The sequence below is a fragment of the Leptinotarsa decemlineata genome, unplaced genomic scaffold (genome assembly GCF_025532065.1).
Source record: "Leptinotarsa decemlineata unplaced genomic scaffold, Ldec_3_MD MMD2_tig00000133_RagTag_RagTag, whole genome shotgun sequence".
NCBI lineage: Eukaryota > Metazoa > Arthropoda > Insecta > Coleoptera > Chrysomelidae > Leptinotarsa > Leptinotarsa decemlineata.
Window position 1 is genome coordinate 276,475 of NW_027412542.1, and position 21,701 is coordinate 298,175.

General features: G+C 37.0%; 2 protein-coding genes across 3 annotated transcripts in view; one reads left to right on the top strand and one right to left on the bottom strand.

Annotated features, from left to right (window-relative positions):
* robo1 (roundabout guidance receptor 1) overlaps window positions 1–21,701 on the top strand; it is a 280,396-nt gene that overhangs the window by 38,626 nt on the left and 220,069 nt on the right. The window lies entirely within an intron of this gene.
* LOC141481235 (uncharacterized) lies at window positions 6,114–8,451 on the bottom strand. Its single transcript, XM_074172445.1, has 2 exons — window positions 7,475–8,451; window positions 6,114–7,411 (listed from the first exon to the last, which is right to left on the bottom strand). Exon 2 carries the CDS (start codon window positions 7,405–7,407, stop codon window positions 6,286–6,288), a length of 1,122 nt encoding a protein of 373 aa, XP_074028546.1. The 5' UTR covers window positions 7,408–7,411; window positions 7,475–8,451; the 3' UTR covers window positions 6,114–6,285.

The window sequence follows — 21,701 nt, forward strand, 5'->3', positions numbered from 1 at the left end:
GCTACACCATTAACAGCCAAAACTATAATTGAAAGTGAGTGGAAACCGAAATTTGAAGGGGCTTCCTCGAAGGATCTTCAAACCTCTCAATTGACAACTTTAGATTCACAATCACCTAATGTATTCGATGATGGTGATGAAGTACAAAAGCATATAAAAAAGTTACTATCAGGAAATCCCTCTTACGATACAGTCTTTGGAGTACACATGAACACTGAAACGGGAAATTTACAAATGGGAGTAGCTGATGTGGAATTTATCGATGAGAAAATTGTGTTTATGAAAAATGGTAAAACTATTGGCTCTTATCAGGGCACTCCAAAACTATATAACTTGATATTCATGAAAGTACCATCGAGAAATATCCCCTCTTCCGATATGACCACATATGGTGATATACTCAAATTAACAAAGGCTGCATATAAATACAATGAGAGAAAACAAGGTCTTCTATCGAATAATTGGAAGAAATATAGAGAAATAATCCTACCATTATTATCCAATGGAAACCCTAGTAGAGAAGGTGCTGGCATGATCAAAATACCCACCCAGAAAAAATATATCAGAAATAAGCATACAGATTATGTTTATTGGAATGAACTCGAAGAATTGATTGATCGCCTTCGACTACTTTGGAGTTCACGACTGGCTGGACATACCGGACATGATAATGAAATATTAGCCATAATTGAGGAATTACGTGAAGAAGGATTAGTCTATTGACCGCAATATCATGAACATGATGTGTGAAACTGGCTCAGTCGATCACAAACGATCTAACTATGCATACCACAATTGATAAATTTGGTCGTAGAAGAGGTGGTGTTAGTAAACCAATAGTTGGAAGATCTGGTGTTGGATTCATTCTCACACCAAATGGTGATTATGATATTCAGAATAAGCGGTTTCAAAATGTTGGTGAACCTGTAGACAGTAAAGATTCTGTTACTAAAGGATATGTTGACGATCACATTAGAAAAGTCAATGAGACAACTCTGAAGTATTTCCAAGAATTCATTGCATCAACGCTACGTAACATCGGAAAACATATTGATTCAAAACATAATGAGGTGCAAATAATCATTGACAAAAATGCACTCATCACTTCTGCATTAGCTGATCAATTGAGTAATGTGGAAAAGCGAACTGACGTAATAGCTAAGTTGGTTGATACTTTTACTGAGCGAGTCATTGAAGTTTAATAGTCAATCTTTACACTTGCACCTGAACAGTAGAAAAGTGATTCCTCAATTTTATCATCTTGAAGAAGTCTTAGAGCAGTAATATGAGTAATGCAAAATGGCAGGTTGTGAAAGAAATACACAAGCCGGCGCGTCGAAATTTCCCCCGTCGGAAGACAATAATAAAGGGTTTTTCTGACTTGTGGCAGATGGATTTGATGGAAATGCAACCATATTCTAAAGAAAATGAGGGATGTAGGTACATCCTTATAGTTATCAACTGTTATTCAAAGTTTGTATGGTCAAGGCCGTTGAAGAATAAAACTGGTGATTCAGTTACTGCAGCTATGGCAAGCGTGTTGAAAGATGCTAAATATACTCCAAAAAATTTACAATCTGATCATGGTACTGAGTTCTATAATTCGAAATTCTCATCGTTAATGAAGAAACACAGCATCAATCATTACTCAACATTCAGCACAAAAAAAGCTGCAATTGCAGAACGAGTAATCAGAACATTGAAGAGTTGGCTTTATAAGGAGTTTTCACTTCAAGGTCATTACAAGTGGTTGAACATTCTTCCTAGAATTACTCGTCAGTATAACAACAAAGTTCATCGTACGATTGGTATGAAACCTGCAGATGTGAAACAGTCTACTAAATTGTCAATGTATGCCGAATCTAAGAGTCCACATGTGAAACGTAAAAAAAATACGTTTAAGATTGGGGATAGTGTTCGAATCAGCAAATATAAAAATGCATTCGATAAAGGTTATACAGCAAATTTTACAGCTGAAATATTCAAAGTTGTGAAAGTTAATAATACAGAACCTATAACTTATGCATTAGAAGATGTGAATGGGCAACCAATCAAAGGCTGTTTTTATGGGCTGGAGTTGAATAAAACGAAAGATCCCAATACGTATTTGGTGGAGCGAGTTTTAAAAAGAAAAGGACATCGCCTCTATGTAAAGTGGCTGGGGTTCTCTGAAGATCACAACTCATGGATCGATGAAAATTCTTTAGTGTAATGACATTATCATGATTGTACTCAATATTAGATAAAAAATAAAAAATAGTGTATTAAAATTGTTTTATTTATTAAAAACTAAATAGAATAATAACCTTAGAAATGATGCAAGTAATATGTAAACTATTGGTTTTATTTTTCATAAATTCAACATATTGAAATCACTTCAAGATGTGTATGTTAGCATAAGATTTCCATGAATCCTCCGTCTCTCTATCCGCTCTTCATGGGTTAGACACCAGCACTCTCGAAAGTGGACATCTCTGTTGGGGTGAAATTGGCCGACATTCTCACACAATTGCCAATCATTTCTACAAGCACTGCATAAATTGTTCCAACAATCCACACTATATTCACCACATTGTAGACATCGCTGGACTAATGTATCGCAAGTCGCTACACAATTTATGCATATATTCCTTGAAATGCCCATATTATTACACATAATCTCTTTCGAACATTCTCTGCACTGCTGGCGGTAGTCACTTACTTCTAGAGTTGAACCATTTATCCTCTTCCGAAGTGGGTCTGGATTCCTTGCCACAACACATCTACGACACAGGCCGGTACATGGGTTGATATATGTTTCAGGCCAATACCCATGGCAGTTGTAACACACTATATGTTTGCCAATTTTGATTGGAAAGCCGCGTATTGTCGGTTTTGTATCCCACTCTTTAGGGAAAGACATATTCACTGATAGATGTACAAATATTCAATCGATGAATTTAACTACACTCTCACGCTCCCATGTTTCCCTCTTATAAACAGGTACCGTGAAGAGTGGGGTAGAGTGGAGGGAGCTACCACCACCACTGTCAAAAATCATATAAAAATCGGTGAGTGATTGTAAACTTCAGTCAGTATTCAAGTATCACCACAAGAATACATTAATATGTCTGCCCAGAGAGCTGCTGTGTTAGCATTATTATCTCAGAGAGATATTAATAATCATGAGCTGGTGGAAGAGTTTGAAGACGTTGGACAGATAGTGGGTGTTGACGAAGAAAATGATGGTGGAGATATGCAGTATGAGGTGAATGAGCAAGGTGCAGAAGGTGGCTTAAATATCGAAGACGATGAGGAAATTGAGCAAGGTGTTGGAGATTTAGACATTGATGATGATGAAGAAGGTCTTGTTGAAGAAGAAGATGAAGGTATCGCAACAGATTCGACTCACGAGACTGACGACAGCGGAGTAGTTATTGGCAATGTTGAGTGGTTGAATATCACTGAGACATTGGATGATCCGTTAGATTTGTATTGTGTAACGGATAGCCATGTCAGGATCAAAACGATTGACGGTGAAATAGAGAAGTTGTGTTGGTGTTGCTTCCGCTTTTATTCTGTGCGGAATAACAATGGAGGGTATTATGAGCACGTCGACATTCATTACACCGCCCGCTTCATGGAGATGGGGCAAACATGGTGTAAAGCATGTGATAGGCCTTTGACCAACTTTAGGAGAATAGCCGTCTGTATCATATGTAACAACACCCCACCTCTGGAGATGTAACCGTGGACCTTCGGGTCAACAAAAAAAAACAGCCCTTTTCAGGGCTACATTATTTAAACAAAGAGTAGATATCTCATAATGAGATTGCAACAACACCCCATCTACGGAGCAGTTACCGTGGACTTTCGGGTCAACAAAAATACAGCTCTTTTCAGAGCTACAAACAAAGTGTAGATATCTAATAATAAGATTGATCACTCAGTCAAAGAAATAGAATATTTTGAGTGTCACATAATCATACGAAGAGTAGTTTGTAATATATGGATATACCTCTAAAATGTACATCCATATACATATGAGGTATGCACAAATGTGTTATAGAATATGTAAGTTCTCTGAATATCTTATCTTTGTAAAATAAATCACATTGAAAAATGATTGTTTAAGCGTCCGAGTGGATTTGAATCTGTTTGATAACATACTAGCTCTCTCTTATCTGAACAATTGCAGAATTCATGTCAAGATTTGGAAATATAATTTTCATAAGACAATATTTCAAATTCGAGGGGTGTTTATTCAGAGTAGTCAATAAGAGTAATTGGTATTGTAATTCAGAATATTTATTTCAAAGGTGGAAAGGAGAGAGGGAGGTAGACACTGCCCCAACCACGCAGTGTCTCGTGTACACCAACCAAACAAAATGTGTACTCCGAGGAAGGATAAAGGATGGGTGAAATAGGGAAAAAAATAGGGAAAAAAAAGGAAAGGATTACAAGTCGTCGTCGTCGTCGCTGTCATCGGGTCGGGGGAAGTACTGCCACATCACCGAACCCTCAGAAAACGCCATTTCCTCCGCAAATGCGTCGTCGTCCCAGAGATCGTCATCATCATCATCCGAGCTGCAAGAGTCTTCGGAGTGGTCTTCGGTACTGGTCACATGCAGTACCTGGACCGAAGATGTGGAAGGGTGATGAGGCGTGGTGGTTGAATCGGCCTCCATATCTGGATTCTCCATATCGGAATCCTCCAACTGAAGATCCGGGAGTGGCGCTGTAGGTTCTTCCGCCTGGGGTCCGGTCGTGGAATCGGCTTCCTGGTATGTTGACATGCTGACGATAGCTACTCAACTGAAGATTACATTGAGGAACTCCTACATTTATACTCTTGCACAGGAGGGGGTATAGTGGGAGGCGGAGTGGGGGGGAGGTGGGGGTCGCAAAAAACGCGCCCCGGATGCAAGTGGTGGATGTTGAGCGCCCCAGGCCGCGAAGCGGCCTGCTGAGCGATCGCTTCACGATCGCGAAGCGATCGCTTCGCGATCGCCTATACAACCTTTCCCTTCGTTACTTATCCGAATATACATTGCTTGAAATTTCTTTATGATACGAATTTTTATCAACATTATTGAAATAATGTTCCAAAGATATTCAAAGATAATGATTAACTGTTTCCATTTTCTAATTAGTTCATTTTATAGCGAAACAACTAACGTTTCACCGCAAGGGTGTACCGATATAGCCCTATTTTTTTCACTACTACCAAATAGAGTGGTTAGGTTGAATGCTGCCCCATCCACGCAGCATTCCGTGTGCACCAACCAGGTACTATGTGCACTCCGAGGAAAACCTAACCTAACCTACCTGATCATCATCATCATCATCTATAATGATGATGTCAGGTTCGGGAGAATCAACCACCACGATGATATTTGGTGGAGCGATTTGATGATCTTCGAGCCACAGTTGATCCACAAGTTCTGGGCTGGCAAATTCATCATGTTCAAATTCATCTTCGTCTGAGGTTACATCTTGTTCTTCATTCAGCTCTATTGTTGTATCTGAATACCCATCGAATTCATCATCGGGAGATGTTGAATCAACTACAGCAACTTGAATGTCACCATAGGACCAATTCTCTGGTGGGGCAAAATGAGGTTCACTGGTGGAATCAGCTTCCCGAATAATTGGTGTTGCTTGATTCATGATGAACGAACAAGTTGAAGAATATTGAGAATACAATCTTATTTATATGATTTGAAGAAAGTGGGGTAGAGTAAGGGAGGGGGAATATGTGAAAAATAAAGACCCACTAGGTTATTTATTCAAGTATTGATGTGAGAATTGGGGAATAAATCCAATATAATATTCATTAGATTCATGATTTCATTTTTACACATTCACATAAATGAAATTTGTTTGAATAATGTTGAGAGAAGTAATGATGAGAGAAGTGTCAAAAGTTTTGGAATTATACTCAGAGCATTACTAGAATCACTTTTATTTATTCTCTAGAAAAAATAACTATTTTACAATTCACACACTTTCAAATGATTGAAATTCTATACAATTATTCTATTTAACTAATTTTATTCTATATACTACATGTGACTAGAAAATGACTAGAATGAAGGAATAAATACTGCCCCAACCACGCAGTATTTTGTGTGCAACAACCAAAATAGATATGCACTCCAATATTCCTTATTTTATTTTTTCATTCATAACATTCATAACCTTAAAATTAACATGCAAGTTTTCATTATATTCCTAAAATTACAATTTTTTTATTCTAAACATACATCTAACTTAAACTAAACAAAAATATATTTACAAAAGGGGTTAGGTATTAAGGAACCCCTGGCACATGGCATCCCATTCCTGAACAAGAGGTCCATATTTTTGGATGTAAGCCAAACTCTTTCCTTGTTGCGAATCTTCTTCTTGAAGTTTCGCCCTAAGCATAGAGAGTCGCTTCTCTAATTCCAGTTTCTGGGCCTCGATGGTGGAAATATCCGCCATCAAGGCCCTTTTTCTGGAATCAGAACCATCCACAACCTTCTTTTCCCTCAAATATCTCTTTTTCACAGACTGTGCATAGGTAATAGACTCTTTGAGTTTATTACCCTCTACCACAGTCTGTGAAAGGACATTTTCCGGGCCAACCTCTTGTTCGGAATGCTCAACACGTACCTGGGGGGTGACTGGAGGGGGTGACGCATTCCGATGGACCTGGGGGGTGACTGGAGGGGGTGACGCATCCCGATGGACCTGGGCGACGACTTCCACCAAGTTCTGCACCTCCATCACTGGAAGGGGTGCTGTAGGCCAACCACCGTAAGGTGAGTTCTTTTCACACTTTTTGCGAAAAGCACTCAACTTACCACCCCTCCCACCTTTGGCTTTGGATACCTTCACAGGTGCGGACTTCTTCACAGGTGCGGACTTCTTCACAGGTGCGGACTTCTTCATCTTCTTGGCCCTCTTCACCGGTTTCTCGAACTCATCCCCTGAATCGATGGGGGATAATGGTTCGATGGGCGATAAGAAGCTTTGAAGATGCGATAAATCCGCCAGAGACTCGTCCAGGTCCGGGTTGTAGACATTCAGTAAATCTTCAATTTGGGGTGCTGACGAAGAAGTTGGTCCACTGAATGTCGACAAAGTTGGTGGGGGGTCAATCTCCTCCTCCTCGGGGGTTGGTTTGAAGTCCTCGAAAAAGAACTTCAAGTCAGGAGCCGCCACTTCCTGGGTGGAAGTCATCCCCGGTGGTGGAATGGGAGCCGCCACTTCCTGGGTGGAAGTCATCCCCGGTGGTGGAATGGGAGCTGCAGCTGGTGTTGCAGCTGGTGGTTGTACCATGATGTCCTGTAGGACAACCACCCTCCTCCGCTCTACATCCTCCAACTGTCTCTCACTGAGAGTGGTAATCGGGGTCATCAGAGCATTCCTCAGAAAAGACATGATTCTAGAAAGAGAAAATGAAAATATTAGACAATATAATATAAATAGTATGGAAGTGTGTACTTACATCAAGCTGCTTGGAATTTTCAACTAAGTTGGCTGGCAGGTATCTCAGGTTGGCTGCTTCTTTCGAAGGAAGACTGCAATCGAATGATGAACTGTGGCCTCCTCCTCATGTTTTATAGCCGTATGCTCCCTACCACTTCGGGTGGGAATGGGAGTGGGGGTGGAAGTGGGGTAGGATAATTCGTTTGAAATATTCGACAAGTATGAATTTTACAATTTGTTGAACAAACCAGGTAATGAGTGAAAAAATTCAATTACTCGATTGCTCTTCCAATAAGGCAATGAGTAAATTTAATTTCTTGTCACTTATACTGTTTTCATCTTTCAGTACATTCAAAAGAATTCTTAAATTTTGTTCGGAACTTGTCTGATAGAATTCAATATCGTTGTGGCCCCAAGGTAATGTCTTGGTGGTATTAGGAATGATGAATCGCTTATCATCATTATGTGATAGCGCGACTTTATTGCACATCAACGTGTAAATATCATGTAAATCACTCCTGAATACATTCATCTTTCTAAATATTATACCGCCTGTTTCAACAATCCTAATGTAATCTTCAATTGAAATTTGATTTTTTATAACGGATTTTTTAATACCTTTTGCTTTCTTTATTTCATCAGACACACTTTGTACATGATATGCTTTCGCACCGGTGCCATGGAAACTGATGATGGGATCACTCGGAAGTTCATCCTTCATATTTCCAATCACCGATTTGCTAACTGGCACATTGAATTTATTACCCAACCTATAGTTAGAAGTGTCAAATTTGTCAACATTTGCAATCATAAAATTATAAAAATTATCCGTCATTATTTTCAGTATCAAAGAATCCGTATCGGTATAGAGAAGAGAAGCTTGTGGTCCGTAATGTTTTTTGATGACATCATAGAAAAAATCATAAATGACTGTTTTCGACATATCCAATATACTGAACCCCAAATACAATGGTTTATTATAACAAACCTTAACTTTATCCATATGTATGACGACAAAGTCTTCCGAAAATATGGATAATGTTTTGAAATTGGGACGAGCTATCAAAGCATTGGCACCCATACCTCTTCTTATGGATTCCCAATGTGTGACAATTCGAATGTCTCTTCTATTGTTTACATTTTCCATCGTTTTGCCAAATATGGAATTTATATTCAATTTGAAGTAACCCTTCTCAAACTTATTGGTAGCCTTATTTCTCAAATTTGTATTTAAATCGATATATTTTTTCAGCCACGGTGACTGATTGAATCTGAGAATTCTATGAGTTTTCATCACCATCAAACCATTACGGACCGCTTGTTTCAAATTCCTATAATGAACGATATATTTCTTTTTATCATTCAAATTAGGAATAAGTTTGGGTATTTTGGACTTTGAACCAGGTGGTATAATACTTTCAACCAAAAATGGTAAATCCGAATGTAGATCGTGTAACTCGACAGGATAATGCACATCTACTTCAAGTATGTATCCTTGGGGGCTATCATCTGGAATACTATTGATATCCAACTGACATATTTCACTGGCGGTCAACCAAGTGAACCCACCAAAAGGTAATGATTGAGACATGCTATGACCATACAGATTTGTTGCATCCAAATACATTATGAAAGATGAAGGTTCTTCGGGATTATAATTTGGAAGAAACTGATTGTTTGCAATATGCTTTCTCTCCGAACACTGGCTTACACCACCACGTATACCGTTTTGGAGAAAATGCACCATATCGATATCAGTTAATAATTCCAAGTTGACACCCGTATACTTCAACATAGCATCCCAAGAAAGACCTGGAGAAGTGAAATAGTGAGCAGGATCCAATTTATATGTATCTAAACTCATATTTCTAAAATTTTCAAAAATATCGCACAACAGTAGAACATCAGATTTTAGGTATATGTCAGAATATTCACCCAAATCTTGACAATTGAATGTGTTCCATACCTGCTTTACTCTATCATAATCCTCATCAGAAACATGTTTTTCATTTAATTTATCATAAAAGTCCACCTTTGATGGTATACTAGAATAATTTAATTTATTTAAAGAATCGATAAAACTGTACGGAAAAACACCTTTCTGCCTCATAAGTTTGAATTTATCCTGTTCCGGAAAATATTTTCTTGTTTCCACAAAATGTTTTTCATCTAAATTGTCACCTAACTCTTGAAGGGAAGCAGCCATAAATTTAAAACTATCGATGAACCTTAATTTCAAAAACTTATTTTTCGTCACTCCATTGTGATCTACTATTCTCTCCATAATTATATGTTTCGTGAAGGAAACATACTTTTCTTTAGTTTGAGCAATGACATCAACTTTTGTTTTGTTTGTGCATAACTCTTTTATGAACAAATGACAGTCATACCCACTGAGATTATGAAAAATTATGGGTATAAAGTTGGGCAATTTGAAATTGAGGTTACAAATACTATGTGCAGCTCCGTTTCTTTTTTTCCCCGTTAGATGGCAGTGGTCACGCACCTTAATATCACCATCACCCAATGGTTCTCCACATATACCACATGTGGCGGCAATATTGAAATCATGCTCTTCCTCATCAGTCAATGGACTCATTGGAATGACTTTCTTCAAATATTTGTGATAAATATTGGTGACATCAGCCTCCAAGTTTGACACAAACACTTTAGCTGCATCAGCACCTCTATATAGTACAAATTTAGATATAGAATCATCAAAAGAGCACTTTATGAGGTAAGAAAAAGCATATGGTTCATGAAGATATGTTCGATTTGTATAAGAGTTAGCAGGATTTGGCTCATTAGTATGCACTGGTTTCAGAATAGATTCGAAATCAGCATATACAACGAATGGAACCCTCAACTGTTTCTCGATATTTTCAAATTTCAAAATATTCTCAGGTACCCTTTTACCAAATTTATCAACCCTGAAATTTGTGGATGGTGTCGTTGTCGATATGTGATTACAATCATTCAACTGATGTCGCAATAAAGTTCGTTCATTATCAAAGTACAATAAACAACCATCACAAAAATACTTTTTATGACCACGGGCAGATATTTGTGATGATACTAGTCTCGATAAATCCTTAATCCAACAATAATGACTATTACCAGAATCATCTGTAATAATCAACAGATTAACATGACTATTTAATCTACGTTTAGAATAGTGTAACGGACCCACAACTTCATATTCAATTCTACCATTTTTAAAAACATTTTCCAACCCATAAACATTGATAGAGCAATCGTTCATAACCTCAAACTTAGGAATATCTTTCAACTTAACTGGAAATTCCATACCTGCTACATTCAAGACGGTTGAGAAGTGGGGATATGATGAAATTTCATTAAGTTTCTGACTGGCAGGGTATAAAGCTGAAGTCACAGCCCACGCAAAGCAGCACTGATCTTGATTAAGAACATTCACCACACTTTTCTTCAATTCGATGAACCTTGGCAATTTGATGTATGAAGACCCTCCGAAGGGGCTATACTTGTTGATATTCACCTCCAAGTACAAAATTTTCTCAATGGTCCAACCTGAAAATATAGGTTTTCTCTATAAGTCCATCATCATCAACATTTTGACTAGATCACATACCTGAATCCCGATCTTGAAATTCCGCTGCTTTAACAGTTAAACTATCTGCAAAACTGCTATAAACCACATCCAAATCATTCGATTGATCAATTACTTCATTGGGACTATTAAATGATTTGATGTCTGAAAGATCCTTAGTTTGCAGACTGTACCGCCCAAACACTTCCATGTTCACTTTCATGCATTTATGGATATCCAACACTTCTTCGAGTAGTTTCACTACTTTCTGCTTAATTTCATTGAAGAATGTTGGGTAATCCATGTGGTGGTTTTCACTGTCCACTCGGTAGCTCACAATTCGACACTTGAAAGCTGTATTGACAATTTTCACACCTTCCCCATATTGAACACATGCATTTGTTCTGTGCTGCAACGTCCTCCGATGTACATTCATCTGATCGCTTGCAATAGTCAAATTGCAGCAAACGCATGTTTGCAGTGTTGGAAGTGCTGGGGGTGTCAACCGTTGCCTCTTCGATGTTGGAGGTCCATCACCATTTGCGGGTGTGCAGGAATCCCGCTGATGACGACGTAGGTTGTCACTACGAGTGAAACTTTTTTTACAATCAACGCACGAATACATCTTGTATATAGAAATATATACCGTACGATAAGGAGAATTTGAAATGAGTGAAACGTTCACACCACACTCCTTATAAAAGCCCAACTCCTCCCCCCCCACCATAACCCAAATGAGAGCTACAAGGTCAACATTCAATGCCACAGAGCAAGCTCAAGGTAGTCGAAGTGACGAACGTCAATGTCAAACCCCACACTCAAGGTCAAACACCGCAACGCCTAATCCCACTGTATATAATGTACACGTCACGATTTCATTCAAGGTCAACATTCAATGCCATGGAGCAAGCTCAAGGTAGTCGAAGTGTCGAACGTCAAGGTCAAACCCCACACTCAAGGTCAAACACCGCATTCAATCTCATACTATGTGTACGACGTTCAAGGTTAGGTGACGTCATACGATATTCTGAACTTATATAGGAATTACCAACAAGGGAGTGGACAACGCCGAACGCCCACTGTTCAAGGTTATATTCTGTACACGTCACGATTTCATTCAAGGTCAACATTCAATGCCATGGAGCAAGCTCAAGGTAGTCGAAGTGTCGAACGTCAAGGTCAAACCCCACACTCAAGGTCAAACACCGCATTCAAGCTCATACTACGTGTACGACGTTCAAGGTTAGGTGACGTCATTCAAGGTCGTGTGACGTCTCAAGGTCAAAAGGGGTGGGGGGAGGCGTTCAGTCGGCATTAGCACCCTACTGCTGTATCTCCAACAGGTACTGAGATTCCCATGCTTAGGATCCTTATCTTGGACACACTGTATTTCCTTAGTTCAAGATAAATATATATCATATCAAAACAGTATGCACAGAAAAATATTCATCCAGTATCAGCTCTGTTTTATATATATTTTTCAATTTTGTTCTGTCTGAAATATATATTTTTAAATACTATAATCTTTCTTTTCGTCTAACTTGTGAGGTTTTGCTTCTCAAGATGATCATTTCTTCTGCTGTACATATTTTTTCCATGAGTGTTTCTCAAAAATGGTTTAAAAATTACGGAAAAATAAGTAAAAGAGTATAAATATGAGGAAGCACCTGTTCTCAGTTACTCATTAGTAGAGAGCTAATTTTCTTGTTGTGAAACATAGTATCTTTATTTCTCTTACCAGTCATATATCTGTTAAAAAAATCCGTTAAAAAAATCTGTTGAAATATGTATTCCCCTTAACCAGCTGTTGCCCCCTACGAACGACATCTCTCAAAAGTCGAAACCTGAGTGAGCTAAGGACTGACGAGGTCTTACCTTTTAACGTGTGATTCTTAACACGGGTTGGACAATAAGAAGTGAAAATCGATCGTCCGGCCTTGCGGTTCGAACCACCGGTGCACACAGTGGTCCATTGAGTGAGTGGAGCAAAACACCCACGTCAACCCATCAGGCTACCGTCCCACATATGGCTATGCAAGACACCTTCGTCCGATGAAGACAGGGGAAGAGATTGATACCTAAAAATCACGTAAGAGTGTGAACAACCCTATAACAGCCTCTCGTTGACGCTGTTACGTAAGTACAGGTAGAACATATGTCCTATGTTTTTAGACGAACTGATTTTTTTCAACATTCAGTTGCTATTCATTTGAATTAGTTTATTACCAGAAAAAACAAAAGAGGGTGAGACGTTCCCTAGAAAAGCACAATTATGTTGAGAAATCTGATAATAAAGAAATAGATCTGGAAAGTAGTTGATCAGAGAAAAGTATTCAGAAATCAAGATGGTTATTCTGAAAACAAACGCGCATACTGAGATTAGAATATGAAAATGGGCAAAATTTAGCTAAGGTGAAGTGGGGTAAGTGCGTAAATGGGACAAGTGAATTTATCGACTATATTTTTTATTATATAAATCAAATTACAGTTATTTGTATGTAGAAAGAGAGAAACGGTTGCTGTTACCTCTTTAATATAGATAACGTATTGAAATGTGAAGAACCCGCCTGGTAAACCAACCGACAGAAACAGGTGTCAGTTTATGGTAAACAATCAAGTTGTGCGTGGAATCTTAGGAACAGAAAAAAATCGCAAGGGGTTGAATCTGGTGGCTGAGGTATGAGTAAGGTATTGTTTTTGGTCACAAGCAGCGATAGCGTCATGACAGTACTCCTTATTGACCATACGACTATGTGGCAACAACTCTGATGCACTACGCCACGATAATCGAACAAACAGTGATCAAAACCTTGACATTCGATCGAACTTGGCGTGCATTTTTGGTACTGGCTCTCCTGGACTCTTTCATTGGGACGATTGAACTTTGGTTTCGATATTATAAGCATATACCCCTGATTTATCATCAGTTATGACTCTTTTGAGCAAATGTAGATTGTCGTTGAAGTCATTCAATAATCATGAAAAATGTGAATTGAAACTTTCTATGTTTAATCACTCTTATGTGTAACTGTCATTACTGCAGTGATCTTTCACCACGTAGTAACAGCTACATCAAACAATTTATTCATTCAAATATCCCTGAGCGATGGTCATGCGACGGTTTTTTTGGTAAAAATTCAGCAATTTTGGAACGAACTTCTTGGTCACACGAATCATGCCCAAAATTTTCGAAAAAATTACATGGCATGAGCCAACCGATATGCCAATATTTTCAGCAACTTCTCTAATAGTGATTCGGTGATTCTACATAAAACTTTTTCCAATTTCTCAATGTTTTAATCGATTTTTGATGTACTGGGGCTTCCGGGGCGAGCGGCGTCATTCACATCTTCTCGAGTTTCTGTGAAAAGAATGTGCCACTTGTAAGCATTTTTAGGCTCAGAGTACAATCATAGTATGCCACTGTCAACATTTCAAATATTTTTTGAGCAGTCAATTCCATATTTTACACAGGCACCAGTCAATCTAATAATAACACTGATGATCTTGAAATAAGACTCAACCTCTGACGGAAGCAAGAAACTCTTTTGAAGGTTCGAAATAGATGAACATTTCAATCTAGAAGACCACTGTTATAATATTCATGTAGTCATGTTCACTGTGGTTCTGGCATTGAATTTGGTCATTATTACGCCTTGGTCAAAGACGAAACGGACTGGTTTAAGTTTGACGATAGTCGTGTCACAAAGTGTTCTGACGATGTATTGAATCTATTGGAGCTTCTGGAGACACCCTAGATTTTAATTATGAGAGAGGACACTGGCAGATCAAGATCTTCAGATGATGTGGTGCTGCAGGTTTTTCCGGGTTTTCATGCAGCTGAAAAAGCAAATGCGCCAATGGAATCAAAGAAGACGCCCTGAAGCGCAAATTAATTTTCATTGTTGTTTTTAATTTTTATCGTTGTTTTATAATTTCATTAATGACACATTTTTTTAAGAAATGATTTTGTTTTTGAAAATCCCTAAAAAATTTCAAATATCTTATAAACGATACATTTGTTTATAACAATTTTTGAAACCAATAGAGCTTAAAATTATGAAACTTCAAATAATAAGAATAGGAATAAATTTGAATATTATTTTTTTTCTCATTGCTTCAATTGAATTTTTCACTTTTTAGCGTCTTTGATTATCAATAACAGAGTGAAAAATCAAATTTTTTTAATTTTTATAACGGGAATCTTTTTTGAAGGCTTTAAAAAATAGCCCCAAGAAGTGAAATTTTTTTTAGAATTTTAGTTTAAAAATTATCAGAGTTTTTATGTAAATTTAAAACTTGTAAAAATTAGTTAATTGACTAAAGTATATCTAACAAAATAATCATGGGATTTTTTTTTTCTAATAATTATATTTTACGGGTTTAAATAAATTTTATTGTTCAAAGGTACCTATCGATCAGGGTGTGCAGGACGCGCATTGCTCGCTTTTAGCGCTATTTTCGCCTCTTTATTAAAATTATAAATATTGGTGATAGAATTCCAGGAGGTAGGACTTTTTTCAGTAAATTTTCTCGTCTTCAAGGATCTTTTTTCAAATTTCGGATACCTTTAATATTTTCCGAGATATTTGTTAAAATCCAAACATCCCTTTTTTTACAAAATCGTTTATAACTTTAGCAATTTTTCAAAGCCCCTCTTGAAATTTTTCAAAAAGTTGCCAGTAGTCATTCTGAATCAAATGAGCCCTGGATCATAATTTTCGGTACCCTTGGACAGAAGTTCCAAAAAAAAAAATTCTTGTGACTAGGAAGATTATTTCAAATATCAAAAAAATTGCATACATTCTTTCTGGGGTTTATAGAGCCGAACATTTCACATTGCATACCATGTTCCACTATACACCACTTTTTTTCACCTTATCAGTCTCTCAATCCAAATATTTCTCCCGAATCAAACCGAATCTCGAGAGAAAAATTAACCTTTTTCGTTCCAATACCTCTTTAATCCCTTCTCTGTATGTAAGACGGAACCGTTCCTTTCCTTATCTCAGTCGTCCCAATTCCCGATAACATAAACTTCTTCACTGCTCCCTCGAATTCATATATAGAACAAAGGGGGAAAAAGACTTATAAGTGTCCCCTGAGCCCTATAAGGCCCTGTGTGTGTACCTGCGCGCGGGCGTCACCATTTCGATGAAAATAAATTAAAAGTCACCCCTGCCGCCGAGGCCCATTCTTCCTGCGAACGAGAAAGAAGGCTCATTTTAAATACGCCCCTGGATACGATATTTCTTGCACTTAATACCGCTTTCATGGAGATGAAGTGCAAAAGCAAAAACGAATGTTGCAATCTACGACGACGGTGGGTGTACGTAATATTTTATGCACACTCGTAACGTAGATCATTTCTGAGGAAACTGAGCGGTTGTATATTTAGCTCAGGAGACGGGAAAATTTATTCGTTTTGCGGCGAGATTATAGTGTGTAACTGTATAATTGTTGGAACTCGGTTTCAAACTGCAAATTGAGAGACGAATTTTCATTGGCTCTGTTTAGAACTTTCCATAATCAGATATAATTTTGGATTATTTTTTTATTGTAATAACATAGCATGCCCCAGAGGCACTTTTATGTATTGGTATTAGAAATGACATCATTTGACAATAATGTTTTTGTTCACTGATGTCGTATTGAAATCAGAATGAGCAGTCTTCAACCCGACAAGTCTAAGTACATGGCCAACGGCTTCAGCAGCTTAGGTCATTTTTACCTCCTATGACAGTTGTGGCAGTGTTCGTTGTACAAGATATTTAGCAGAAATCCGTCACAGCATTGACAGAGATACTAATTGATACACTGAGGAAAATAGCACAAGTAGTGCAAATTTGTACACTACGCACTACACTAAAAAAAAATTACATTGTTGATTAACATCCGTTTTTGTTATGATACTTAATATATTTTTGATGGACTGAATTGTTGACAAACTTTGACTATTCAATTTTGTAGGTGTAATTTTTATTCAAATTCACTAATATTTCATCAGGAAACTTTCACTTTGATACAAAATCTTGATGTTTCTATTTAAAGGATTCAAGTCTCTTAATTAAAACACGAAGAAAGTAGATTCAGACAAAACTATTCTTTTAATATTATTAATTAATTGTTTTGATCAGTTTTCCTGAAATTACATCAGAAATGATATGAAGTTGGTTAAAAGGGTTACAATTAATTGGTTAACAAAATATCAAACAACTAATGAAATTGAATTGAATTGAACCAGTATTATATGAAGTTTGATGAAATTTAATATCTTTAATTTTGATTAGTGATACTATAGCCATTCGTCTAGTGTATTCATTGCCAAGTAGTCTAGCCCCATTGTTGATAGGCTGAAAAACACCTAAATGAAGCTTCACCATTTCATTAGTTACGATTAATAAAGTAGCTTATTATTTATAATATACTTATAAGGTGATTGTCGACCAACACTAAAGAATGAAGCTGAACTTCATTAAAAGTCGGCCGATGGTCTAGCGGTCTACGGCGTTGTCATATATCCGATTGCTGGTTCGTACCGCGAAACGAAATGAATTAAGTGAATATAAATGTATTATTATAGTAAGAGTGCAGAAAAAAATATTAAAAACCTGTAAATTCGTTGAATGATTGAAAAAAGGCAACATATTTCTTGTATGATTTGTTTATTCATTAATTTGTAACAAGGCCATCCAACAGATAGGAATCCAACGGCAAGACGGCAATTTCTGAGATCACGTTGACAATATTATTTTGGCATGAACCTGTTGCATATACAATTTTTATTTCAAAAATTCTGGCTCAGATAATATCCAGTAGTATGATCAATTCACGGTAAATGTCAGAAATCAATCAAGAATTAGAATTGGCAACCCTGCTATACATTCTTAAAACAGAAGTATAGATTGACATTAACAGAAGTACTAAATGTTTCGCGCATACGCGTTGAAAATTTATATTCCGAAAAATGCTCTTTTTCGCATCTTGGTAGTTGTGTACTCTTTGATCATGACAACGAATTCAAGAGGATTACTATCACAAGCTGGCGGACACAAATTCCAATAACAGCAAAGAAGTGTTGAAGTGACAATTTGGATGGATACCTGATCAAAATATCAAATTTAATAATTTTACAAAATTCCTTTCAAAATGTCTGTAGTGAAATACGGTTGTGAAATGAACTCTATAGTTAAGTACTGATCGAAATTATTCAAGATAGATGTCCTACAAACTTTTTCTTTGAAATCCACTCCTCAGGAGTTAGTCTGTTGAGATAAAGCTGTGAGGAGCTGGATAAGCATTTCGTTGCAAGTTTCGATTCTTAGAAGAAGCTGTGCGTGTTCATATTTTCAGATACACAGTTATCTCAGTAGCTTACTAAACAATGTATTCTGGATTGAATAGTCATAATGAAGTGGTTTCTTTTCATTTATATGACAAAATATTACAATAATTATAACAGATATACAACGAATAATTGAATGTTTGTGACTACGGTACTTTATGGTTAACGTTTTTCTTACGTGTAACGTTCGAATTACAGATCTAGATGTCGCCTACTCCACGGTCCTCACCAATGATGAGGTCACTTTCCTGTCAGCTCACATTTAACTATATCCTTCAAATTGTAAGCGTTGTATTAATGAAAGTAAGCAAAATAAGTCCTAAAATATATTTCTCTGGAAATTAAAACCTTCTGTTTTACATCACAACACAATACATATTGTTGTAAATCATGACCGAAAGGAAATAACGCTGGCCGCCACTGGTAACCATGAACCAAATGTGACGTAGCTGAGAGCGTGGGACTATCTAATGTTACCTGCCGCTCGAGAAAGAGAAAGAAACATGCTACCGATTTCCATAGAACTTCGGCAAAATTCTACGCCGTTCCATTGCGATATTTAAACGCTGGCTGCAAGCGTATTCGGACAGTCAAGTACACAGTGAAGTGGACGTAACAGTGCGCAAGTAATCTAGTAAGGCGATAGACAATAAAATAATAGTTGAAATTTTATATGTTTGTTGTTTTTAAAGTGAAATAAAGTCAAGTTTGATTATTCAGTATAGTCAATTATTGGTGAACGCACGGGGAGAAAAAGTAACAATCTATTTGATTCCTTCATCAGTTTTCACAAAAAATTATGAATGAAGAATCGGTTTGTGGTGCTTGGAAAATCCATCTTGGGGAAAACAATTCTTTTCACCTAATAAAGTAATGATATTATACTCCTGTTGAATGTTTTTCAAATTCTCGACAAATCAGAGCCATCATCGGTGAAACTGTTAGAGGGCGCTGGAGGGCGGAAGATCAAAACGACAGTTAAATATTTAAACATCTACATAAGTGCATGGAAGATAGATGTTTGATCATGGTTTGTTTTAGGAATTATAAGTTAGTTTCGTGTGGTTTTGGCATACGGTATGACCAGAGAATCTAAAAGAAAAACAATTCAATAAAAAAATAATTAACGAAATATAAAAATATTATGAGGTGGAAAAAGACTTGATATTTTGAAATCTTGACAAAAAATGTACAATTGGTATGTTCATGCTGTCAATACAGTCAAATGTTTGAGGAAGCTATTATATAGCGAAACATATGTTGTAATTTTGTAAACTAACAAGTGAAAATCTTGTCACTTGAATAAATTACGGATTTTCATCAAGTATCGAGCAATTCCATCACATATCTATTCTTTGAAAGATTTCTCAAATCCTCGTAGGATAATACAATAAAATTCATTTTATCCATATGTGAATAACGGAAGAACCGCGCCCTCACGCGGTACGAATTTTCGTGGTTGCCCTCATTGTCGTATTTCGTATTTGTTTAGATTATCGTTTATGAATGAAAATCAACTGCCAGCTTTTAGTTTTTGAATCGATATTTCGAAATAAAATTTCAAAATATTTCCCTCTCCGAAATACCTACACCGTAGGTTTCGGTAAATGCCTGCCTGAAGACAATTATTTCTCTGGCTGATGCCACGCTGGATATTGAATTATATCCGACAGATATTCACCTCACAGAGGTTAGCCTCGCAGACGTTTCTCGTTCATCCAGCAGCAGGACTATGCTGAAATAATTCGATAAGATCACCTACACATCGGTTCCGAAGTATTGCCCCTCATCAGTGCAGAAAAGAATCTACCCAAGCCTAAAAGTGTCTGAGACTAGATTAATTTCAACGCGGCTCGATTGCATGTATGAAACCTTCGTCTAAGAGAAAGATTGTTAACTAGTAACAGCTCCATCTCCTCAACAAAGCCCCAAGCCCCAGCGTGGCATTAGCCGGGGAAATAGTTTTCCGGCAGACATTTACAAGAACCAATGACATAAAGAGTTGAGAGTCTTGAATATTTCGAGATTTTATTTCGAAATATTTATTTTCTTTTATGTATGTATCTCTCGATACACTATTGAAACTTATTTTTATCAAAGTTTTTATATAAAGGGCTCAAACTGAGAAACTAGGAAATTGAACCTAATTCGATAAATATATATTACCATTATGACTATTATTTTACCCTCTTAGAATCCGAAGGAAAAAAAAACAAACTCAACAACTTTCCAAGGTTTTTCCTGAAATATCGTCTTCCCAACCACGAATTCAGCTATATTTCACAAAGGCATATCCTATGCAACTTTAGAGGTGCAGCAAGAAGCAGAAACGGCATTACTTTTCACCAAAGTAATGATACCTTGAAACAAACAAAAAGTATTTGGACAAGAAGGAGAAAACTCACCGTGGAATGCTTTTAAGAACAAACATAAAGCAACGTGCGATCCCGCTGAAAGCCATTCCAGCAGGAAAAATGTGGAATTACTTTTATTTATTGTTGTTTAGATGTATCATTAAAGTTGCTCAACACTCATATGACATAAATTTATCCCGTGTTTAAAAATAAAGTGGAGAAAGGCCGTGCATCTTTTATTTGTGGAGGAATCCGAATTCGTGAAAAAGACGAAAGTGAAATACCAGCCTATAGATTTATGTGGTAATAATAAAGACAAAACGACTGCAAGGAAAGACAAACTTGTGGAACTATTAGGCTGAAATGTAACGACTCAGCTGTGTTTATGTCGAGTATTGTTGACACAGACTAATAGAAAGCTAGGAGACGTGACGTTTTGTATTTATGTTAAGAGGGGAGTTCAGCTGGTCAAACAGGCTGGAATTGCTTGCGTATTTTCCGAATAAATTTGATTACTGCCCTTATAATTCCTTCTAATCTTGGAGAATAATTAATATTTTCTTCAACTGCCTACAGACGTGTGGATTTTCTGTTTGTCGAACATATAGGTGCACTATAATATTCAAAAATTACTTTGAATTCCACTTTTTTCCTTTCAGTGGCATCGACTGATGAGGCCATTAGCCATAATTATAAACTATAATAACTTGTAGCTTGTGATGGTACAGTACAGCTGACTTAACTGTGGTTTGTTTCAAATTCCAATTTCTATGAATTGTTTCAAATTCCAATTTTTTGGCAAAACTCTGCTCTTAGGTTTTTCCTTTTAGTAACCTGAGCACCTTGCTCTTTCTGTCTGTTTCTAACCTAAGAATATTCGGGAAAATCAGTTAGAATATGATTCATAGTTAACACGCTCGTGTTCGTTCATTTCGCCTCATTTTGGAAAGACAGATTTCTCAAATACATTTCAATGTCC